Source organism: Solanum stenotomum, chromosome 1 (genome assembly GCF_019186545.1).
Source record: "Solanum stenotomum isolate F172 chromosome 1, ASM1918654v1, whole genome shotgun sequence".
NCBI lineage: Eukaryota > Viridiplantae > Streptophyta > Magnoliopsida > Solanales > Solanaceae > Solanum > Solanum stenotomum.
In genome coordinates, this window is record NC_064282.1 from 69,290,529 (window position 1) to 69,317,584 (window position 27,056).

General features: G+C 34.9%; 1 protein-coding gene across 1 annotated transcript; it reads left to right on the forward strand.

Moving 5' to 3' along the window:
• Positions 1 to 3,140: 3,140 nt before the first annotated feature.
• On the forward strand, positions 3,141 to 5,805 carry LOC125869161 (DNA ligase 4-like). The gene is made up of 2 exons (XM_049549725.1): positions 3,141 to 3,330; positions 5,596 to 5,805. The coding sequence occupies exons 1-2, from the start codon at positions 3,151 to 3,153 to the stop codon at positions 5,689 to 5,691; spliced, it is 276 nt and encodes a 91-aa protein (XP_049405682.1). The 5' UTR covers positions 3,141 to 3,150; the 3' UTR covers positions 5,692 to 5,805.
• The last annotated feature ends 21,251 nt before the right edge of the window (positions 5,806 to 27,056 follow it).

Sequence of the window (27,056 nt, forward strand, 5' to 3'; positions counted from 1 at the left end):
GAGGTAGTAGATAGTAGTGCGGGGGGCAACAATAGTAGTAGTAGCAGGAGCTTTAGGTGGTAGTAGGGGATACCAACAGTAGCAAGAGCTGTAGGAGGTAGCAGGTAGCAGTAGCAGGATTTGTAGTTGGTAGTAGGGGACAGTAGCAATAAAACTAGCAGGAGATGTAGTTGGTAGTAGGGGACAGTAGCAGTAGCAGGAGCGGTAGGAGGTAGCAGGTAGTAGTAGCAGTAACAGGAGCTGTAGGTGGTGGCAGGGTACAATAGCAGTTGCTGCTCTAGGAGGTAGCAAGTAGCAAAAGCTGGAGCTGTAGGAGATAGGAGGTAGCAGGAGCAGGGGCAGGCTTATGAGTAGGAGTAGGAGGTAGGAGTAGTAGTAGTAGTAGTAGTAGGAGTATTAGGATTCGGATTGGGGAAACAATAGTAGTAGCAGTAGGAGTTGTAGGAGGCAGTAGTAGTAGGGGGCAGTAGCCGTAGCATTAGCAGGAGTTGTAGGAGGTAGTAAGGGGCAGTAGCAGTAGCAGGAGCTTTAGGGAGGTAGCAAGGGACAATAGCAGTAGTAGTAGTAGCAGTAGCAAGAGCTGTAGGAGCTAGCAGTAGTAGGCTATGAGTAGGAGTAGGAGTAGGATTAGGATTAGGCAAACAGTAGTAGTAGTAGTAGTAGCAGGAGCTGTAGGAGGTAGCAGTAGTAGGGGACAGTAGCAGGACCTGTAGGATGTAGCAAGGGACAGTAGCAGTAGCAGGAGTTGTAGGAGGTAGAAGGGGACAGTAGCTATAGTAGTAGTAGTAGTAGCAAGAGTTGTAGGAGGTAGCAGGTAGCAGTAGCAGGGACAGATCAGTAGCAGGAGCAAGGTGCAGGGGCATGCTTATGAGTGATGTAGGTGCAGGGGCAGACTTATGAGTAGGAGTAGGAGGAGTAGGAGTAGAATGTAGGAGTTAGGGGTAGGAATAACTGTAGGAGTAGGAGTAGGAGTAGGAGGAGGTAGCAAGTACCCGGTAGACTAGTCAATGTGCATGCACGTTGACCTTCTCAACTACTATTATTTTAAGAAAAACTATACCCTAGTGAAGGGATTATTGGATATTCATCCCTTTTTGTGATAACACTGTTGGATATCCTATCTTAGATTTGACTCATTGGATCTGGTTGTGGGTTTGTTTTTCATTAAAAGATAACTCAATATTGAACAGTGTAAAATGGAGTAACAAAAAAAGAATGATAAGAGCGATCTATGTCCCAAAGTATCGGAGCAATCTATGTCCCAAAAGTCAAGGACCTTAAAAAACCAATGAGTTGGCTTTGATGGGATTTTGCGTTCCCACTTCCCATCTGATAGTACTAGGTTGATCTACGTGAAACAAGTGTTGACATGGTTCTGGGTGATTTCAAGCGTAAAGATCAACCTTTATAAATATGAGATCTTTCTCATTGGCAAGGTAGAGAATATTGAGGCCCTAACTTATGTGTTAAATTGTGAGGTTGGGGCTCTTTCCATGACTTATCTTGGCTTACCCTTAGGAGCATCTACAAAGGACCAAGCAACTTGAAACTCGGTTAAAGAGAGGGTAGAGAAGTGGCTTGCTAGTTGGCAAATAGGTACTTATCAAAAGGGGAAAATGAAGTGTTAATCAAGAGCACGTTAGTATACATATTTTATGTTATTGCTTCATGCTCTGCTCAGTGTTACGGGGAAGTTGCATAAACTTCAAAGGTTACTCATGGCATGGTTTAAGCGGGGAGGGAAAGGTTCCGCCTAGTAAATTAGGAGTTTGCACCACTCCATAGTGTTGGGACTTGGGGTGGACTTGTGATTATTGATCTAAGGGGTCGTTTGGTTCGCTGTCTAAGTTATCCCAGAATTATAGTCTTGGGATTATAATCATTGGACTAATTTAACTCACCTGGGAGATGGGATAAAATAATACCAAGTTGGAAACAATGAAGAAACTCATAAATTTAATTTTTATCATAGTAGTGGAAACAATGAAGGAACTCATAAATTTAATTTTGATCATAGTTGTGGAAAAAATGTAACTCATGGAAATGAAGTAATGAGGTTTCAAGAATAATTGAGGGATATCATGATACTCGTAACGTAATACATGAACACTTCACCACTTTCATGTGTAATTGAAGGCATAATTCACTTATTGAAAAGATTAGTCGGGTTTGAAAAACCTTGCCTGGGGAGAACAAATAGAAATTCCCACATGGAAATAGTTAGTTTTATGTACCTTAATCGCTCTAATAGATCCAAAGGAAAAACCCAAATTTTAAAAATCCCCCAAATCCTCATTTGAACCCTTGAGAAGGGTTTTCTTGAAAACCCTATGTTGTAGAGTAGAATCTCGTTAAGAACCCATATACGAGTGTAAGAATAGCTTAGAAGTATATGAAGGACCTTACCTTGGTGTGAGAGGATGAGGAGAGGAGAGGAGAGCAGTGGAGAGAATAGTCGTGCTAGGGCTTGGAGAAGTGAACATTGGGATAAAAATGTGAACTAGTGCTGCTCTTTGCATCACAACTTCTCTGATAGAGGTGAAACTTTCCATCACCTACTGTACAAAGATGGAAAGAAATGCCATGACCATCTTTCTGCTCTGTGGTTACCCTGTTGGTTTATTATATTCTATCCTAAACTTCTTTGTTTTAATGAAATTTTTCTGATACCTAAGAGCTCAGCAGTTCAGTTACCGTAGTTTCAGACATCGTGCTACATATCCATACCTAGACTTGTTGTATTGTTAAACCTTAGATCTGTCATTTGTTGCATTGTTTACTTAAAGCCTAGACCTGTTGCAGGATGCTTGTGGAATGCATACTTCAGTTGTAGATTATGCATACAAGCAGTTGTAGAAAATAAAGCCAAGCAGTTGTAGATTATGCATACTTCAGTTGTAGATTAGTGACCATTATTTTAGAAAGAACTTGATCAGATACTTTGTTGCTCCATTATTTCAATTCACCTAGCTTGTTATCCTTGCGCTTCACGAAGATATATTTTATTGTTTTATCAGAGCAGAGAAGACTTCAATTCTGTCTGATCTAATCAGGAAAACAAAGGCTCAAGAAATGAAATGGATTATAATGATAATTCTCAAAGGTTTGATATTTTTTTTTTTCAATGCTTAAACTCTCGGATCTCCTTCCATGGCCAATGATGTCAATTTGCCACTGATTTTGTATCATTTAGATCTGAAGTTGGGAATTAGTGAAAAGAGCATCTTTCACGAATTCCATCCAGATGCAGAGGACTTGTTCAATGTCACATGCGATTTGAAACTAGTTTGTGAAAAGTTGAGGGACAGATGTCAACGGCATAAACGCCAGGTTTGCTTTCAGTTCCCATATTGAACCTTATGACATACTTCTTATCGTGACTTGGTACTTTTGGTAGAGATATTGGATCTTCCACCAGTTGATTTTAAAGTAAAATTTTAAAATCTCATCTTTTTTACCTTGGTAACTAAGGTACATCTTTGCCTACAATTTGGTAGATATTTGCTCATTGCTTGCATTTGGCGACAATCCTATTGTAACTTCTTGTCCAAGAGATGAGCAAATGCTTTATTTCCTTAATGAGAGTGCTTATGTTGATGGTCTGCTGTTCTAAGTTTTTCTCTCATTTCCTTAACTGGTCGATTAGCCCACTTTTTTTTCAAATCTTGATTTAGAAAGTCACAGACAAGTGATTGGGCATTTTGGGAAGAAAGGATAAGATGACAGGTTTGTGAAGTGTTGAAAGCTATGTCTCAAGCAATGATTAATTGATTTTCCACATTGGTGGAGTTAAACGTGTGTCTTCTTATATGGTCTCGGGCAATCCTCAACTAGCTTTTGAGGTTGAGTTACAGGTAAGATTTATTTTCTTAACATCCCTATTATTGGTTTACCTAATGTCGAGTCCTCATTTTCAACACACTTAGATGTTTAGTGATTGGAGTACTTTAAGTGTTCCACATTGGTTGAGGGAATGACTTGTTCTCCCATTACATAGTCCGATAGTCGTGGACAATTCTCACCTTATGAGCTAGGCCAAATCCGAAGTTCAAATTACAAGTTCACCTAATTCTATGACAAGCCACAAATGGCTAGAAACTTAGAAACTGTCCAACTGCCGAAGCATGTGCGTGGCACACGTAGGCAACCTTCAAATCTGGCGCCAAATGCCCTCTCTGGCGCCCAGCTTCGTGCCTTGCCCACATGCCTACCTTGTGGGAAGGTTTTGCCCCACACAACTTGCCATTGGTGCCCAATCTCCTTAGCTGTATGCCTTGCCCAGCTCATAGCCCACAAACTTGTCTTAGTTTCAATCATGCAACAATCATAGCCTTGTCTTGCCTTAGCCTGTCCTGTCCATGTCATGATTAAGCCATTCCACAGCCAAGGTCTTGCCTCAAGTAAACTTGATCTTAATTAACATCATTGAGTCATCATGGCTAGGTTTATTATGTTAATCCCTAGTACAGCCAGAGCCACCCGAACCATCAAACTGAGAGTCTAGCTGGTCCTTATGGATACCTATGACTTCTGACATCCGATAGACCTAAATCATACGGGCCCTCATGGGTGCTGGGGATTAAGTTTCAATCTGTGTGCTTTATTAGGTCAAATTCCTAGTTTACTATATTGGGAACTTGGTAAAAAATCTCCAATTTAGACACTTGATTCTCATGATTCTATGGTTAAAATCCAACAAAATTGAATATGATCATCCACTTATGTCAATGGTATGGGTTGATATCTGTCAGAGTGGGTAAAAGTCCCACATTGGTTGGGGAATGGACGGGTGGTCTCCTTATATGGGCTTGGACAATCCTCCCCCCATCACATTTGCGAGCCATAATTCACATTTGCAGTCGACTCTCTGCATTTGGGGAGAGTCTTCTACTTTTGTGGTTGCACCAGTACTAGATTTTTCAGTAATACTCAATTGAATTAGTGTGAAAACACCCCTGAGCTCTCGGGTTTTCAACCCGACCATCCCAACAAGTCCCAAATGGTTATACAAACTTATTCAAAGCTTCAAAACGCAATTTCAACCATAAAATGCTCAAGATCAGGGGTCAGGTTGTCACAATTCTTTAGTTTGATGCATATCTTCTTTGACGAGGTCTGGGAGCATGTTCACTGGTTTTTATTTCATTTTCTTTGTCTAATGTCACTTTCCAGTTCAGATATTGTAAATTTCACTCTTATTTGGTTGTTTGATAAAGTTTTACACGTTTTCCATGACAACCTTGAATCAGTGATCATGTCCATATGAATATAAATTGTGGAATCTTTGTGTTCTGCAGTGATCTTGACTTCACCACTTATGTATAGTCAGTCTGTCTTGAGTAACAAGTGTTGTGCTCTTCCTGCTAAGTGTTGTGTCTTCCTGCTGCAATTATTCTTTCATTTATGAGATATCTATATCTGAATTCATTCTCTGAAGTAATTCAATATGGTTATGAGTCTTCAGTTTTCTGTAAAGTTTTCAATGCCTTTTAACACATAGTAATAAGAATGTAAATTATATGGATTTAGGATGACTGATGTATAATTCCAATATACTTCAGACTCGAATTCTGATTTTAGTGTATATTTTTGCAGGTTCATTTCTTTTTGCAGAGTGCGCACTGGAGTTGGGACACTGTTTTCTGTTGTACCTTTTGTTTTATTACACTGTGCCCTATTTGCTACATATAATCCTTTTCCATGTAGGACTGTTAAGAATGGTTTTCTTGCGTGTTGCACCTTATCTTGTGAAAAATGTACAGTATTTTACTTTTGGCGACTGTCTGAGTTGCAACAGATATATATTTAGGCATCGGTCTGTTTCTAGTCATTAATCTTTGTGAGAAATAAAGGAGAGAAGTATTATTGCATCGTGCTGACTATATTATTACACTGAGCCTTATTTATAAACGCTAAATATAATCCTTTTCCATGTAGGACTATTCTAACACTCTCCCTCAAGGTGGCGCATACAAGTCATATGTATTGGGCTTGTTACTGATGTAACTAATATAAGGACCGAGCAGTTGTTTGATCCAAACTAGCTCGCAAGTTGCTATGACCATTGCTCGATATTCTGCTTCTGCACTAGATCGAGCAACTATGTTTTGTTTCTTTCTCTTCCTGGACACCAAAGTACTGCCTGGTAAAAACACAATATTCAGATGAGTAATGTCTATCAAAAGGATCACCTGTCCAATCGACATCTGTATATCCAATGATCTGCTCATGACCTCGATCCTATAAGAGTAGTTCTTTGTATGGAACTGACTTTATATATCGTAGAATGCAAGCAATTGCATCCCAATGAATGCCACATGGAGAATCCATGAACTAACTTACAACACTTACAAGAAAATAAATGTCAAGCCTAGTCACTGTGAGATAATACAACTTATCAATAAATCAATTATGACAATTTATTTAAATCTATGTACCAAATCAAACCAACATAAAGTCATTTTTTCGGTTTCCTTACGATTATATAATGATTGAGAAAGAGATCAAATATATTTTCACTTATTATGTGATATGGTAGAACTTAAAAACGTAAAGTAAAAAAGAAATTTACAAAATGTTTGTAAAATTTACATGAGTACAAAATACTTTCATTGAAATATCAACATTCAATATGCTAAATTTATAAGATTAAGGTTACAATCAAATAAAATACAAAACAAAATATTTACAAAGTAATCGTTAACTTTCGATAGCTAAACATTGAATACGATAAATATTTACAAAACTAATTATAAAATAATATATCTAAACATTGAATACGATAAACTAATTTAAAATATATTAACAAAGTAGATTGTAATTAATATTTTTTAATGTATAAAAAACTAAAATTATGTTTATATTATGTCGGTTAGATGGATTCCGTTTGAGTTTTTTTATGTTAACACCAAACCAAACTATGAGTTATTGGGTTTATTTTTTCAGCATACCAATCAAATCAAATAACAAGTTAATTTTTTCCGATAATTATACTTGTTTCATCAGTTCGATTTGACTTGTACACCCACAAAATAAAAAAACACAATGATCATTCACAAGAGAAAAAGCTGAGAGCAACTCTAATTCTCTAGATGATTAACATTGAAAGGCTATCCACTCACAACCTAAGCTTCCCCTTAAGTATAGAATCAAAAAGAAAAAATGTCATGCTACATTATTCTATCACAAATTCACCGTGATTGAAGATATAAATGAGAACGAGGAGGATGTTATCTCATGTTTAGCAAAACTTATGAGGCTGAGAGAGTTAAGAATTTCAACTTCAATAGCTCCTTACCAAAGAGAAATTGAACTTAGTGATACAAAAAAATAAATGAAAGTGCTAAATCATTTTTGAGAGAGTAGTTTAAATGGGAGGAGGCGACATCATGAACGGTCTGATTGCTTAGTTGCATGGTAACAAGCATATGATCACTTGGACCAATCCTCGCAAGGTAGACATGAGAGATGACAGTGCATCTTCAATGAAACCACCAATTGCGGGAAGTAAAAAATAGACAAGAGAATGGAAATGCAGAGAAAAGCAAAAACATTAGCAAATTGTTTACAACTTTGAAGGACAATTTGTTCAAATAATTTTTATGAAATTAATAAATGTATTTTTTGATAGATTATTTTTATAGGAATAAAATATCAAGACTAACTCTTGTAAAAATTATTTATGAACTTTTTTTCCTCCATAAATTGGACAAAAAGAGTAACATATATTGGGCCTGACACAGGCTCTTATATCAAGTAGATAGACAAATAGGGAATAATAAATGAAAAAATAGACAAAATGTACAATAGGTTAATTTTTTTGCAAAAATAACCCACTTAAAAAAATATGCCACTTATTACAATAAGTGATCATTTGACACTTCTGTCTTCTCCTTCTCCTTCTCCTTCTCCTCCTTTTTTGTCATTCTTCTTTTGCATCTTCTTCTTCGTATCCCTCTTCTTTTGTAAAAATAAAAAATAAAATTACATACTATAAACATGAATCACTTCGAGAGAATTATATATTAAAAGACTCGAAATATCGAAATGATTTAATATCTAAAATGTGAGACTTTTATAGGTGATTTTGAGTTGATCGAGATTGAATAGTGTAATACCCCGCAACTTCTAAGCAAAAATCCAAACTATTCCATATGCATATAGGCTCGAATCTGATGATTTCTAATTGTATATATATTTGCTTAGATTAGTTCTTAAGTGTGAGAAGTGTATTTAATGTGGATTAAGGTCATAATAGACTTCTATAATATGAAAAATTTTATGGCCTAAAACCAACCAAATGAAATATCTTGAAGTCTTCTTTCCAACTCCTTTTATAGTTCGTCGATTCAAATTCTGTGCTAAAAATTATTCACATTTGACTAGATACTATACAATCTGCATGACCCCTTGCGCGGAAGGACGTCAACGAGGTGACTGTGTGGTAGGACGTCAACGAGGTGACTGTGTGGTAGGACCCGTGCTTATTGCCAAGGTTGCGGGAACAACCACGCGTCCTAGTCTCTAGGTGCGCGATCGCGTATGTTCTATGAAATTCTTTTAGTTTTCTATTCTTTCCACATTCTAGAATGAGTGTTTTCATCCTTTCCTCATCTCATAATCTCAACCCACGTCTATTAACATCTCCCAAAAGTAATATTTAATTAGATTTTATAGGTTACAATAAATTTTTCTCTTTTTTTCCCCAACACTTCAAAGAACAAGATCTACAAGGATTATAGAGATTTAAATTACAATTATTTTTCTTAAACTTCAAATTTAAGGTATGTAGGACTTTAATGAATATTTACTTTCATTCTCATGTCTAAAACTTCTAAATTTTCATGAAGTTATTTCCATAGTTAGGGTTATCAAACCCACATTTGAATTTACCATTTTTATGATCCGAATTATATGATTTCTTGAACAATTTATTGTATATAATTGAAACTAATTACTTTATGGTATATATATATATATATATATATATATATATATATTAAAAACTAGCTTATTAAAAAAGATATTTTCGAAATTTGGAGGGCTGTTGACTTAGTCAAAAACCCAGTAAATTAGTTAGGATTTTGAATTAAGGGTGACATTAAGGTGTCAAAATTAAATGGCGGTGACATAAGTTATAATAATTGAGTGTAGGTGACAATTATGCAATTAAGGATTTGTGAGGCATTTGTGGGAGTTATCCTCAAGTTTTTAAGTTGACATTTTGGTCCATTGTATTAAATGAGGGGTAAAAAGGTAAAAGACTAAAACCTAATTTAAACAAATATGGTGGAAATAAAAAATGGAGGGAAGCCAACGCATCAAAAAGGGAAATAAAAGATGCAAATATCCCCGCCTCCCAGTCGGATTCCTCTCTTTTTCTTTTTCTTCTTGTTCGTTCTTGCTTGCTTTCTTCCTGTTCTCGTCGTCTTTTTCTTCTTCTTCTTGTTCGTACATTGTTTCTCTTGGCAGCTATTCCTTGTGCTTCTTCTTCTTATTTTCTTTTTGAATCAGATTTAGCTAATCAGAGGACCAAATCTCATTCAATATCAATTGACATTACTTCATAAGTGATTGTGTTCACACACCATTGTTTGGTAAGTAAAATTAATAGTTCTTTGAATCATTCATTATCATCTGGGCATAACTGTAATTTTTTCAATAATTTGCATTCACATTTTCAAAAGATGGTTATATTTGTCGACTCGTGTTGAATAAGTCTATTGGAACAAATTATGTTGCAACATAAAAGTTATATGTTGCAACATATGACTATTTTGTTGCGATTGATAAATCATATGTTGCAACATATAACTTACACATGTGATTTATGGGTTACAACATAACAATAATATGTACCAACATATGACTTTTATCTCGCAACAAAATGGACATATGTTGGAACATATGACTCACATGCTCCAACAGAATTGTCATATATTGCATTAGATGACTTGCACCTCTTTCAATATGTGATTTATGTGTCGCAATGAAACATTTATATGTAGCAACATATGACTTTTATGTCACAACACAATGGTCATATGTTAGAACACATGACTTACATGTTCCAATAAAATAGTCATATGTTGCATTAGATGACTTGCACATCTTCCAACATGTTATTTATCTTTCAGAACATAATAGACATATCTATAAATATATGACTTTTATGTCGCAACAGAATGGTCATATGTTGAAATATATGACTTACATGTTCCAACATAATAGTCATATATTGCACCAGATGACTTGCACCTCTTTCAACATGTGATTTATTTGTTGCAATAGAATACCTATACGTTAGCAACATATGATTTACATGTTGCAACAAAAATGGTCATATGCTGGAACATACGACTTACATGTTTCAACAAAATAATCATATGTTGCACCAGATGACTTGCACCTCTTCCAACATGTGATTTGTCTGTCGTAACATAATAGACATATGTGATAACATATAACTTATTTGTCGCAACAGAATACTCATATGTTGCCACATAAGACTCATATGTTGCAACAAATGATGAAGTCATATTCTATCATTAGTACTAATTGGTTTTTGAATTAATTTATTCAGGTACAATAAATGAAGGGACTATTCATAGGGGTTGATTGTTGTAGTGAATAAATTGAAAAGAAAAATTGATATATTTGGCATTGGAAGGATGATATGAAACAGTAGGTAGGGATGACTGTCGAAAGAAATATTTTGTATGATGATTTTGTGAGTTTAATCATCCATAGTTGTGGACTTAATTGTCAACTGAAAGATCTTGTCATTAGTTACATTCCCAGGTTATTTCATAATGAGAAGGTCTTACCTTTTAAAATAAACGATCAACCTAATTTGCTTGTTTATTTGGGAGGAGCAGTGAGGCCCATGTTAAGAGACTACGTGGTTGAAAAATCTATCTAGGAGAAACATAAGCCAGAAGAAAATCAACAAGATATGTTAAATGATGAATTTGATGTCGTGAATATGAATAATCACCATGATGAAATTGAAGGAGATGAAGTGTCGGACCTTGGGAGTAACAATTTCCCTACACCTATTATTAGGAGCAACAATCCTTCTTCTTCTCAATCATCACGTGTGAATAATGTTCAAGATGATAAAACTGATTTTTATAAGGGAATGACATTCAAGAACAAGGAAGAACTAGCAAATTCATTGAAAATTGCTTTCTTAAAAAAAGATTTTGGACTGACAAAGGTGATCAATTCTCGTTATGTGTATTCTTTTAAATGTTCATACTCAGAGTGCAAGTGGTGTTTGAGGGCTGTGAAATTTACAAGTAGCTATAGGTTTGCCATTAGAATCTATGAAAAGTACCATACATGTGGTTCACAACATCTTACGATCCATTGATAACACTTAACTACACTTCATCCAATTCTAATTGTAGGCGGTCTCTAACAAGTATGAACCCAATCCCACAGGGAGTGATACAGTAGAGAATTTGATTAGGAAGTAAAATTGTGTTCTAATTATTTGTAGAGGTAGAAGTTTTGCAACTTTAAAGTAAATCACAAAGTTTTGGAAATTAATGCCAAATGGGGGGGGGGGGGGGATTTCAAGTAACCAAATTATGACTACTAAACCCAAAAGTAAACAAGTAGAGAAGGTTTTTTAGAGTGTGATAAATTAAATGCTAATTTCGTGTAATGGGTGATTACTAGTTACTCAAATATGTTGAATCTCGGTGGGTAGGCTAGGTTTTGGGTGCAATAGCCATTTCTCAATCAACTATTGCAAATCAAGTAAGTTCTTCTGAACCTCAACAGGCACAACATAATTGTAACGACCTGAACCATCATTACCTATAAAGGGTAAAACGTCTTGAGTAACTGAACCCCACTGTCCTGCCAGAGCGGGATGATACCGCTACGATGACGGCTCTCCAGCAGGATGAGAGCGCCAGAGCGGGATGGTCGGAGGGCAGAACTTAATGACGCGAAGTCTTATTTCCTCCTTTTTCCCTAAGTGCCAAAAAGACGCGAGGGTCACCGAGAAATCCCCAAAAAGCTGGTCTAGGCTTCGAAAGGAAACAAAATAGATTTCTAGTGCAAGGTTGACGACAACTCGTTGATTCCCGGCCAAAATCCACCGTATCATTGTCCGAAAGCCAAGATTGGAGCTACAATCCCTCTGCAGCTGCTTGACTCCCAGGTAGGCTAGGTTTACTTACTTGAGTAGTCGTAAATTCGTGCCCACTGCGTAATATATTGCTAATTGATGGTAAAATTCATGTTTAGACCTTCGGGCATGGAAAAAGGGATGGTTGTACATGTACTCCTAGTTGTTAAATATGATGTGTACCATGGGGGGAAGCCTCGTCCTATGAACTAGGGGTAGGTGATGGTTCGACTTTCTGTTTCTGTTATATATGCTTGTTAGTTGCTCCATTGTATGCATGTATGTATGTATGTGAATAGAGAAAGATGAATCAAACCTAATGAAATGAATAAGTATGGACAATTACATGCCATAAACCTGTTACCTGACTGTGTGACTATGGGAACTGTTCATTATGGGTGTGATTGTGGTTGTGGTTGTGCTGACTGGACCAGGTGTCACGTTTCGACACATATATTGGATCGGGTGTCATGTTCCGACACATACATTGGACTGGGTGTCATGTTCCGACACATATATATTTGATCGGGTGTCACATTCCGACATACTAACAGTTTGGGTGTGGGTTCCACGAGAGGACCATTTGTGACTGCTACATTAATATCTACCTGTCATTGATATTAAGGAATTGTATATTGCTCCTAAAATGATGACTGATTTTGTATCTCGGTATATGAGCTTTTATTGTGTTGTGGTTACCTGCTTATAGCTCATTTAATGGAATTAACTGTGAATGATCAAGCCCAATCTATATGGTTTGGTAAGTGGAGACCGAAGGTCCATGTGTTACTATAAGATATTTTTAAAGTGGTTGTCTGTGTTCTTAAACAATGAGAAATGTGGTAGTGTTCATGATGTAAAAAGTAGTTAGGTCCTACCTTTGGAAGGGGATTCGTATTCGAAATGGTTAGCGAGCCTTGATAGAGTATACTATGTGGTCAAGGGTTGAATTGTGATGCAGAAGAAGTGAGGGCATGTCGTGAGTGGTTGGCCGGGTTGGTAGTGGTTGTATTCAGGAACTCCTTTATGAGATAAAAGGGTTAAGCTATGATTAAGAACAAAGTGAGCAGGGTGATAGAGTAGGGGTTTAGAGTCAAGTGTACTAGTACGTTTAAGGTATACGAAAATGGTAAAGGCAGGAGGATAAATGTTGAGGGGTGTACTTTCTTATTGCATGTTTCCTGCTGGTTGATTTCTTTATATTATGCGGTGGGCATTGGGTTGACCGATGATGCCTACCAGTACGTGTTGTTTGTACTGATACTACTCTTGCTATGCCATTTGGCATAGTCTGGTTGCAGGGACAGTGATGTTTCATAGGTGAAGACGAAGACAATCTTTAACAACTTCTACTTTTCCTTCCCTGTGGCGGGAGTTGTGTCATTAGTTACTGTATTTTATACCCTGTAATCTTAGAAGCTCTTGTACCTGTTTAGACTAGATCCCTGGGGCGTAATTTATTTTACAAATTTAACTTTGGATTGTTTAAACTCTTTATTATGTAAAAATCTCGTGAATTTCCATCTCTAGTTTTCTTAATCATCCGCATGTTTTTAATCGTTTGGGGATCAAGGGTCCTCCTACTTAGGTGTTAGAGTAGGTGCCCGCACGGCCCGGTGGGTTGGGTCGTGACAACAATAAAACAACCCATTACCTTAATCAATCCATTTTTCAAGCTAGATTTGTAAGATTGCATTCAAACCCACTTTCTCAAGCTAGATCCGTAACAACACAATCAATACAATCATCAACTAATAATTCGATTTTAACACTTCTTTCTCAAGCAAGCATGGAGTTCTAAACTAGAATTGCATTTGCAATTACAATTCATCAATTAAAACACGAATAACTAATTGAACCCACTTCAAATCAACAATAAATTCAGTAACTAATTACACACATTAGCTAATCAAGGCATTCAACTACATAATCACACCCCCAAGAATGGGGTTTTAGCTAAACATAGTAAAGAACAAGAAATTATTACCAACGAAGTTTTCTAGCAGATCAGGCAACGATCCACAAGTCTCCAAATGCTTAAATTAAACTGAAAAATCTCACAATCTCTAAATCTTTGCTCAAAAATGTAAAAACAATGTTTTAGAATGTAAAAGACTAAAAACCCAGCCGTGAACAATGTAGGAACTCCTTCTCTTCTTTTGAAAATTGCATTTATACGTTCCCAAAATTTCAGCATGGAGTCCACTCGGCGAAGTAAGTCGGCGATGCGCCGAGTGCTCCTCTACTCTCCTTCTTGGCGTGTCTTTTTTCAGCAAATTATTTTGTAACTTTTGGCGAAGTGAGTCAAGTTCGCTAAACTGGTCAGCGATACGCCGAACGCTCCTCTTCTCACTTTCTTGGTGTGGCTTTTTACCAACTTATTCTGTAATATTAGGCGATCGAGATAGGCATCGCTGATCTCTTCGATGCATCACCGAACCACTATTCTGCTCGCCAAGTTGGTCTTGTCCATGAGCTGGTATGCTGGAACTTTGGGTGAGCTGAAGGTCCACTCGATGACTCACCGAGTAGCTTTGACGAGTGCCAACTTAGCTTTCCTTCAACTTTTTCAGTTTTTTTCGCTCCTATTTGCCTTGTAATGTCCTTGCCTTACTCTTTTGCCTCCAATGTTGCATATAGTAACATTTTAACATCAGTTATGAGCATAAAATAGGCATTGAGGACACTAATTCCTTGAATATTAATCCCTAAATGAGTCAAAATCCCCGACTCATCAGCCATAAGCCACATGTCACGGCAAAAGTCATAGGTAAATACTTTGAAAATAGGTTTTCCAATAGTAAAGACCCATCCACAAGAGACATGTTGAATCAACCCCGCACAAAATTGTGTTGTAAGGTAAGTTATTGGAAGATTTATAAGGGCATGGAGCATACTAAGTCTTCTGTTAGGGGAACACATGACCATGGGTATGCAGTGCTTAATGCATACCGTTATATGCTTGGAAGCAAGATGACATTGTCGCTCGATGAAAATGAGAGTTTCAAGTACTTCTTTGTATCATATGCTGCTTGGATGATTGGTTTTTAACAAATGAGAAAAGTAATAGTCGTTGATGGGACATTCCTGAGGAGCAAGTATGTAGGAGTTTTGCTATCGATGGTGGCACAAGATGCTGATAATCATTATTTTCAGTGGCTTTTTATGTTGTGGACAAGGAATGTGATGCCTCATATAAATATTTTTTTGAACATATGAGAAGCTATGTAGATGATACTCATATAAATATTTCCAGTGGCACTATTTATGATATGCATCCCAGTATTCAAAAGATGGTTTTGGCTATCTACCTCGCATCTCATTATGGTTGTTTCATGAGACACATTGGGGAAAATATATGAAATAACTCTCACAATTCAAAGGTAGCATCCCATTTTTATAAAGCAGCAAAGGTGTACAATAGACGTGAGTTCAATGATCATTTCAATCAAATAAGAGATTTGGTACCAAAGGCAGCTGAAACTCTTGAACGTATTATATTTCACAGATGGAGCAGGGCATTTTGCCCGAGAAATAGGTACATTATTGTCTATACTATCTTGTTTGAGTTTATTGTAATTTTATGATTTTTTTGATTGATTTTTTGTTGTTGTTTAGATATAACATTATGACGTTAAACATCGCGGAGTATGTGAATATTATGTTTGATGTTAAAAGAGAATTTCCCATTGTCACTCTATTTGATGAAAAAAAAGGAGATTTACACTTTTATTTCTCTAGAGGCGTATGGAGCTGGTGAACTCTTCAAATATATTTGTTCCTTCAATTGAAAAAGACATATCAAAGTATGTCAACTCGAGCAACAAGTTGTTGGTTCATCAAATTGCAAACTACAAGTTCAGTGACACTGGTCATGGTGATGTTGCTACGATGGATCTACAAAGAAGAACTTATATTTGTAGAATTTTTTACTTGGACAAAATTCCTTGTCCACATGCCATGGCAGCGCTTCAATCCCAATATGGTGCAGATTTATGAGTACTCGTCTCCATATTATTCAGTGAAAAATTACATAATTGCCTATAGTGAGAAAATTCACCCGGTGCCACCCGAAGATTCTTGAAATGTCCCTTTGGATATCTTAGAGAGAAAAATACCTCCTCCGTATGTTGATCCAAGCAAACCTGGAAGAAGTAGATATAAGAGACGGTGTGGAGTTGGTGAATCATTTCCAACAAGAAAAAATAAGTGTTCCGTATGTAAGGACTTTGGTCACAAAAAATTACATGCCCAAATCGAAATGCTTCATAAGTATTGTTGAATTTTAATGAATGTTCTTTCTTATTTGAGGATGATGTTAATTTGAATCAAGTTATGTTATTTATATAAAATGTGTGATTTATTTTGAACTGATGCATCTTTAAAACATAATTATGCATTTGTTACAACATATGCCAATTATGTGTTACTGCTTACAACAGAATATTGCATCTGCTTCAATAGATGTTAGTTATGTGTTAGTTCTTACAACATAATTGTGCATCTTTTCCAACATAGATCTTACAACTTAATATTGCATATGTTGCAACATATGTCAATTATTTGTTACAACTACAACATCATAACACATATGTTCCAACAAAGTAGACATATGTTGCAACATATGTCATTTCTGTAGATTTTTTCACTAATTAATAATTACGTGTTAAGTGAACAATCAATCACATACTGTCATTGGAACAACTTTCAATAAAGGAACATAATTACAACTCTTCATATTCTACCTGATTTTTTTTTAAAAAAGCCTCTTACTTCTGAAAAGTCAAAAGTTGCAACTTCTTCTTCAGAAGTTGCAACTTTTCACATTCCTTATAAGAGAAAAGACAAGACTTTTGCTGCGACGGAAGAGGAAATTTTCAAAAATGACTAGGAGGATTAAAAAACGAAAATTTACAAACTACTTTGAATCCCTTCTGAGGTGTATACTTATTAATATCGTTGAAAGGATTTCCAGCTCTTTCAAAGATTTAATGAATGTTAAATTAAGGTATGTATGTTTATAAATCAATTTTCACCTTTTTTTAAATTTTATTTCCTAACAGTTTGATTTGATTTCTCAGTTCAAGGGTCCTTAATCAAGTCGATAATGAACCTTTTGTATATCAAATGGTAACATTGATCGACTTTTCTAATTTTAGATGGCCGGTGAACTGTCGGTTAGTAGTTCAAAAATATATTTCTTTCCTAAATATTTGCAGAACATCGGGGAATTTAGAAGACTTATACAAAAAAACGTGGTAATTTTTAATGTTTTTCATATGTATTCACGTTTTTATCAATGCATTCTACCTTTTAAATATGTTTATCTCTTTTGTAGTTTGAGTTTTTCAACAGTAACGATTCAAATGCATTGGGAATGATTAATCAAGAAGTAGACGGAGGCCACATTGGTGCATCCTATGCACTTGCCATAATTTCAATCTTCTAGAGTGGCGAAGTCATGAGAGAAGGCTTAATGTTCATTGCCAACATGAAACAAACAGAGCCACAAAAAATTAGGACATGTTGACATAAATTACGACAAGTTTTAGGTAGAATGTGTGTGCTTGAACCTCATGTGTTGGGAGAAAGACCTATTTGCTGCATTGTTCATCAATATGAGCAAAACCTTGGCAAGAAAGACTGACCCAAGGAAAGTGACGATGAAGATGATATTCGTTGTGAATTATATAGCTAATTATATAGTTGTGATTTAGAACTAGATTATCTATTTAAATTTTTTTCTCATACTCGGGTTGTTGGACAATGAACCTATTCCACCAGTTATGTCTCTTATTTTGTAGTAAAATTTTGTAGAACTGACATGACATATTAATTGAATCTATGTATATCTATCCCTATATTTTTTTTATTTTTTCCTATTCAATCAGTTCTGTTATTATTCCCTATTATATAGTTGTTTGTCATCTGTGGCAACATATGTATATTCTGTTGACATCTATGGCAACACATGTGGCATCTGTGGTAACATATGTACATTTTGTTGGATAATCTGGTCAATTTTGTGTTGAAATTACCACATATTTTGTCATATATTGCAACATATCAATAACCTCACATATGGTTTTTGATATTAATTCAATTAAATTATGATCTAATACAACATGTAACACTAATATAAAGTCCTATAACATGTCTAAATACAAAATTATTGTCTAGTACAACAACCTTCATCAAATTTATCAATTATTTTTACAAATATTGTTATACCACTAGTTCATCATCCAATAACTAAGCAGTTCCATATAATAGTTATAAAACACCGTAGGAAATCATTGTACAAAGTGTTATAGCATTTTTATTGCTAAATTATGGTCCAATTTAATAAAATATAATCCAATTTAACTTTTTAATTTCTAAATTGCTTAATTTATCGATTCACACATCCATCAAATTGGCATCTATGACAACATATGTACATTATGTTGGATAATCTGGTGGATTTTATGTCAAAATTGTCACAGATTTGTCATATGTTGCAACATACATATATAACGTCACATATGATTTTTGTTATTAATTCAAATAAATTGTGACCTAATACAACATGTAACACTAATATATAAATCTATAACATGTCTAAATATAAAATTATGGTCTAATACAACAACCTTCATCAAATTTATCAATTACTTTTACAAATACTATTATACCACTAGTTCATCATCCAATGACTACGTAATTCCATATGATAGTTAATAGCACCATAGGAAATCGTTGTTCAAAGTGTTATAGCATTTTTTATTGCTAAATTATGGTCCAATATAATTAAATATGATCCAATTTAACATTTTTAATTATTAAATTACCTAATTTATCAATTCACACATTCATCAAATTGGCATATGTGGCAACATATGTACATTCTGTTGGATAATCTGGCGATTTTGTGTTCAAATTGCCACAGAATATGCATATGTTGCAATATATGTCTAACCTCACATATGATTTTTGGTATTAATTCAATTAATTGTGACCTAATACAACAAGTAACACCTAAAATATAGTCATATAACATGTCTAAATATAAAATTGTGGTCTAATACAACAACCTTCATCAAATTTATCAATTATTTTTACAAATACTATTATACCACTAGTTCATCATCCAATGACTAAGTAATTCCATATGATAGTTATATAACACCAAAGAAATTGTTGAACATACTGTTATAACATTTTTTATTGCTTAATTATGATCCGATTAACATGTTTTATCATTAAATTACCTAATTTATCGATTAACACATCCATCAAATTGGCATATGTGGCAACATATGTACATTTTGTTGGATAATCTCATTGATTTTGTGTTGAAATTGTCACAAAACATGCATATGTTGCAACGCATGTCTAACCTCACATATGGTTTTTGATATTAATTCAATTAAATTGTGACCTAATACAACATGTTACACTAATATATAGTCCTATAACATGTCTAAATACAAAATTATGATCTAATACAATAAACTTCATCAAATTTATCAATTGTGTTTACAAATACTATTATACCACTAGTTCATCATCCAGTGACTAAGTAATTCCATATGATAGTTATATGGCACCATAGGAAATCGTTGAACATAGCGTTATAGCATTTTTTTATTGCTTAATTATGGTTTAATTTAATAAAATAAGTTCTAATTTAACATTTTATCATTATATTACCTAATTTATCGATTCACACATCCATCAAATTAACATATGTGGCAACATATGTACATTTTGTTGGAAATGTTGCAACAGAATACGAAGAAGTTGCAACAATTTACAAACTGTTCCCCAACCCATAACTGGCCCAACTACAATTAACGGCCCATAATGTTTCTCCTCTCTTACTCTCACTCATTATAAAAAGGTTAACCTTTAGGTTTCCTTAATTCACAATTTACAAAGCTCTCATTTTTTATATATTTCCTTTCTTTATCCTCCTCTCTCGACTCAAAAATCTCCCTGCAAAGATGTTACCACCTTGAAGAGTCTAAGTCTCTGCATGCTCTTGTTGTGGGCGATTAACGTAATTATGTTGTTCTCACCTAATATGATTTCTTCTTCAACTATGTTCTCAATGTGCATGAGTGATGGTCGTTGTTTGTTTTTTCAGATCTTGTCTATTGGAGGGTAGCTTCATCATTTGGTAAGTCTTCTTGATTTATAATAGCTTGTCTCGTTTGGTGACGGAGTGCATGGGTAGCTCACTATGGTTGTTTGTTTTTTCTGTATGTGGTCTTGCGACAGAGTGCATGGGTAGCTCACTATGATTGTTTGTTTTTTTTGTAGGTGGTCTTGCAAAGGAGTACATGGGTAGGTCTGATCCACCACTCTTCAAGAAAGAATGTTGATGCCCCTCTAGGTTTAATCGCTCAATGTTGACTCCAAATCCTCCAGTCAAGTCCCTTTTTGTTGGCTGAAGAAGTAGTATAGGGCTAGAGCGTTTCAAATGTAAATTTTGATTTTTTTTGTTGGTGTTTATGCCTTTGTAAATATGGATGTTGCTTCTATGTAGTCTAGGCCTAGCCTTTTCTTCTATTAATGATATGATACTACTTGATTGTCACTATCAATAACATGTTCCCATTTTTATGTTTATACTTATGTTTTCCAAATTATGTGCTTGAATCTCTCTTAATGGTAATACTACTTGCATTACACATAATTGACATATGTTGCAACAGATTAAAAAACGTAGCTTTATAAAAGTCATGGACAAGCCCAACCTAAAAGTGGCCCAATTGGCCCATCATTTTATTTCTAGAAGGGATATAAATAAGTTAAGTTGTTCAAGATAATATATAGGGTTTTCATTTCATTTTCTTTCTTGCCGCTTCGCTTTCTCTGTCTTCTCTTTCTCCCTCATCCATTTTTCTCTTTTCTTTTATCTTATGTGATGGAGTGCAGGGATCTATGGGGTGCATGTGATATAATAATGTTATTTATTTCATCATTATGTTCATTGTTTTTCAACACACATCTAATTGGTTTGGTTAAACCAAATCAATAAATAAGAGATTCGCATGTCATGTACTGTCAAATCAATCAAGTCATTAGTTTTGCAATATAGTTGTTGGGTAAGAATGAATGTCTTTAAATATAGCGTAGTACTACTTTAAATATAACATAGTACTAGAGATCTCATGAATGAGTTTTGTTTATTTTTGTTAGTTTTGATATAATGTCAAATGTAATATTGAATCAAATTTGTAATAATGAGAATGATCCCATGTTGGGTGTGAAAATCTACAGCAAACATGGAGGCTTACTTTCAATGCAAACTTCATGGTACGTAGGGGAACAATCGAGATCGAAGATTTTGGTCTTTTCCACTCTATTGTGTATGTACATTTCTACATCTTTATTTGGAGATCTATTGTTTGTCTTTATTTTAGTTTTTGTTTAATTTAAATTTCTTTGTGGTGTATTTTAGGAGAATCCACGCAATTTCTTTAGATAGAGGGATTGTGAAGATGTTGATATACGATCCAAGTTCATTATTCTGAGGTTGGCGAAGAGAATTAAGGAGTTGGAAATAGATGATGAAAGTCATATTAAAAGAAGTAACAAATGGGTGATGAAGGATAAGAAGAAGAACAAATGTTGTAACAACTGGAAGCTAATCTTCGTGTTGATTGTTGTAGTCTTTTTTCTATTTTTAAGCATTACCAAGAATATTGTAAAGGATGGAAAATTCTTATATAGTTGTGTGCAACCATTAAAATTATCATAGTTGTTGATATAAATAAACATAGTTGTCAAAATGAATCAAATGTTGCTACAGATGCCCCAAATGTTGCAACATATCACCCATCTGTAGAAACATGTGACTCAAATGTTGCTACAGATGACCCATGTGTTGCTACATATGAGTCAAATGTTGCTACAGATGAGGCATATGTTTCTACAGATGACTTATCTGTTGCTACAGATGAATCAAATGTTCTTCCAGATGCCCCAAATATTGCAACATATCACCCATTTGTAGCAACATTTGACCATGTAGTGGATAGAGTTAAAAAGGAATTGGTTGAGCAACATAACATTACATATTGTGTACTTGTTCTCAATATATATAACATAACATAATATAACATCATATGTAGCAACAGATAATATAAAACATTATCATTAATTACAAACACATTGTCAAGGCTCCAAGCTCCTGGATACTATTCCAGCAGCCTAAACCCATTGCATCCGACCAACTGTATTGTCACACAACTTGGTGTTGGTAGGTTGAATTGGTGTGCCGGTTATCAAATGCTCAATAAATGCAAGAGAATATGAACCGCACATGAAATTGGTGTTATATTTTACCATGGGTTCCAATTGACCTTTAAATTCCCATGGTTCATTGATGAACTTTTCTGGGAAATGCTTCATTATTCCACTTTACCTCAATAAGCTTGGCAGCAACTCGAACACAGGTTGTATTAATGTCAAAAACTTGTCAAGGTCTAGACTCATCAGGTTGCAGTGATAAACATTCATGCGACCCTCGTGCAAGAGGATTTCAAGAGTCACAAAATGAGTATTATTCATGTTCATGACTACAATAATCCTTTTTGCTCCAATCCAATCCATGTCTACATGATATAGTCTAATCCCCCTGACGTAGTTAATCATATCGTCATCCCATACAAACTCATTAAGTAACTGCTTTAAGCTTCTACCGCCAACTGTTGTTGTCTCTTTGCTAATACTGTCGTACCCTTTTTTGAAGTTGGTCTAGAAGTTGAGATCCGTGTTTCAATCCGTTAAATCATAGTGCTTATGGAATCATAAATACCTCTCCTGCATGAGGCTAAGAATTTCATCAATATACTGAAATAAAAATTAATATTAAAGAGTAAAGACAAGTAATGATTGAAAAGATAAAACAAACAAACATTATAAATTGAAGGTTAGTAGAGAAAAATTGCCCAATTTTCCCACCAAATGTCCATGCTTGTCATGGCCCTGAAATCATTTCCACAAAAATAATGCATGTCGTATCGTGCGCTCAGATCCTTTACTTAGTTCCAACAAAATGACCTTTTTAGCTACAGGAACCATCTTATAAATATTCATCGGCTTGAGCTCCATCTTCTCTCCTATGGCCATTGGCAATTTTCTTCAAATTGTGTGTTTCTTGATAAAAGATTTTTTTCTCCTCTTGGGTTGTGGAGTATATGGATCCCGAACCTTGTTTGATGAAATGACCCTGACCCCCCTCTTGTATTTAAATTCATTCACAACCTCACTCAATGTTTGAAGATATATGATGGAGTCGTCATCATGTTTATTGCACTTCTCACATAAAAAGCCAGATCATCTAGTACAAGAGGTAGCCCCAACACTCTGTCCACCAATACCAGCACCAACACAAATACCATCACCAACATCAACACCAACACTAACACCAATATTAACACCAGCCCTTACATCTGCATCAACCATATCCTCATTAAAAACAACTAACTGATTATCAACTCTTGCCCTTTTGATGATTGTTTCTCCAATCAATTCCCTTTTAACTCTATCGATTATAGGATCAAATAAGGTTTCAACCAATTCTAGAGTAATCAGAAATGACATTTGCAATTCATTTTCTATTGGGACAAGTCATAGATGCACAGCCTAAAATTATAAAAATGAGTCATCTGTAGGAAAATTTGAGTCACATGTTGTAACAAATGAGTCATATGTTGGTACATGTGGGTGATATGTTACAACATATGGGGCATCTGTAGCAACATTTGGGTCACATGTTGGAATAGATGCATAATTTGTAGCAATATATAACTCATATGTAACAACACATGGGTCATCTGTATCAACATTTGTGTCACATGTTGCAAGTTGCAACAGATGCATTATCTTTAGCAACTTATGGGTCATCTGTAGCAACATTTGGGCCACGTATTACTACAGATGGGTGATATGTTGCAACATATGGGGCATCTGCAACAATAAATGACTCATCTTTAGGAACATATGCCTCATCTGTAACAACATTTGACACAAATGACATAATTTGAAATTTGTAATATAACAATTTACTGCATCATCAGGAGGGTTAAAAAGATCTGGTGGATTTTTGACATTTTTTGTTGTCAACCATCTCAATATTCTTGGAGATGAAATCTTTTTTATTTTTGCAGTTACTTGATGCCTCAAATGGGGAATGACTTCAAATGCTCAAGCCTATAAAAGAGGAAAACATGTCACAAATCAAATGTTGAATTATTCAATAAAATATAAAATATCAATAACATTTATGTTTACCATGAAACCCAAGGAAAGTCAAATAAGTTATTGGTCTTTGGAGATAAAGGAGCCAACAAGTATTTGACAGTTATAATTCGTAGTTGTCATGACCCCAAAGATAGTTGTTGAAATCCTCAATATCCTCGGATAACTTCACCCAATTAAGGGTATGTTGTTGTTGACATCTTTGGAGATAGGTACATTATGTGTTGACACTCAATTTTGGCGTAATATTTTTAAAATTTGTAACTTTTAAATTTTATTTATTTAATTGTTCAAAATACATTTTTTATAATTTTAAATAAGTATATCGATAACTATCTTTATTTGTCAAAATTTAAAATTTTTTATCAGTTAATTTTAATTACATTATTTTTTGTCAAAGCCGGTTGAATACGTTCAAATATTTGTTCATTTTGATTAAATATTTATTTCTGTTAAATTGCACTTTTTTCATGTCATTAGTTACGTTCATTACTTTTTTTAATATTCATTTTTATTCGTTACATTTGCTAATAATAATTTTGATATTTTGCACAGTCTAGAAATTCATTCAAATATAAATAAGATTTCATACACAAATATTTTATTTAACTAGTGGTTTCAGCCCATGATTTTATGATAATGGTATCGTACTATAGATAGTTTTCAATTTTCTATATAAACAATAGCTTATTCTTTAAGTCAACGGGGTGGATAATTTTTTTAGACTAAGTGGTGAAAACTTCCAACAAGAGTGAAACCCTAAGAGATTTTTCTATCATATTCTTAAAGCTGCCGCCACCCTCCTTCCTCACCACCTCCCAAACTCCATTTCCGGCCAGCTTCAACCAGCAAATAACAACTAAACAACCCCACTGTTCTCCCTCAAAACCAGCAGCTCAAACAACCCTTCACGCCTCCGACCACCAACCAGATCACAAACCACCACTCTACCAATGCGAACCACCAGTGAAACCAGACCCAAAACCCCCCAAAACCCTCTTCTCTTTTCGGGCGAACCAACCAAAAGACCCCATTTCCCTTTGTTTTCTACCTTTTCCAGTGAACTACGCACCAAACAACTAGATCCACTTCAACAGCAAACCAAGCGAGCTCCAAGCTCTGCGAAAACCACCAGCAACGCTGTGACCATAGGAACAACAACCATGAGCTCTTAAAGTTTGGCGGAACCCACAAAAACTCCAACAAGTCTTTCACTTCTAGATCTGGCCGGAAAAGCTTCCCTCCGGTAACCTCCTTTTCCTATTATATTTTATTGTCATATATTTTGTGTTGTTTGGTGTTATTGTTGATAAATATTCTCACTGTTGCATTATTTTTCACTTTTAATTATTGAATTCTTGTATCATTTTTTATCAATTGTTTTGGTCCTTTATTTTTTGTTGCTATTTGCAACAATTTAGTTATCTTTGGTTTAGCAAGTTTGTGTTCATTTCATATTGCTCCTCTATTTTCACATTATTTTATTTATTAAAAATTGTCAAGTAGATATTGCAAGACTACTGTTGCACTAGATTGTAGTAGTATTGTTACTTTTGATTATTATTTTGTTAGAAGTAGTTTTGTTCTACATTTGGATTAATGGTCTATTATTATTTTTATTTGTTGTTCTCGTTTTGTAGTGTGGTAGCTAGATATGTTACGCTAAGTTGAATTTAATTTGTTTGTAGCATTGTGGTACTTTCTGTTAATCTCATCTTCTTTAATTGTGTTTTATCTTAGTTTGTTTTATAGTTATTTTTGATATATTAATTTATTGGGATTGTCTTTAAATTATATTGGTTTGTTATGACAGTAATTAGGACATTGTTCTATTTTCAGTTGGCTTGATTATTATTTTATGTTTATTTATTATCTTTTTCATTTCATTTCTTGTTTGGAAAATAAGTTAATTGGGCCAATGAAAAAATCTCTCCGTCGGTTTTCGAGGCATCTCTATTGTAAAAGACGGAGATTTAGTTTAATTTTATATAAATTGTATGTTAAAATTGGTTAATGAAAAAATCTCTCTGTCGATTTTAGAGGTCTTCCCATTTTAAAAGACGAAAATTTAGTTTAAGTTTATATTTTGTATGTTAGAATTGGCCGATGAAGAAATTATCGTCAATTTCCAAGGCATCCCATGTTAATAAGACGAATTTTTATTTTTCAGAAAGCCCAAAGACCACCGAAGCCTCCATCGCCACCGACCAGGTGCTATCTATCCTGTCTCCCTTTCTTTCCTGCTCTGAACCTATTTTCTGGGCCATTTGCAGATTTTGTGATCTTGTCTTCTACTTTGAAACCCTTCTTGTTAGGTAAATCACTAGTGCTTGGTAGGTAATCACACCCTACTTGCGATAATTTGAAGAGCATAGGAGTAGATTTTTTTTTAAAGGCTATCTGATTGTGCTTTGTGCAATATAATCTGATTATTTGGAGTGTTTTAAATTATTTTTAGGCTGTTTCTGATAGCATTTTAGCTCAGATCAAGGCTCCATCTTACATATTGCAAATCAGTACTNGATGGTCTACACCTTCTGGAAAAGGAAAATTTCTCTCTCCTCTCTCTCTCTTTCTACTGCATCGACGTTCTGCTTCTTCTTCTTCTTCACCGATCAGCGCCGGTCAGCGAAGCACCGATCAGCGCCGATCAGCAGACAGC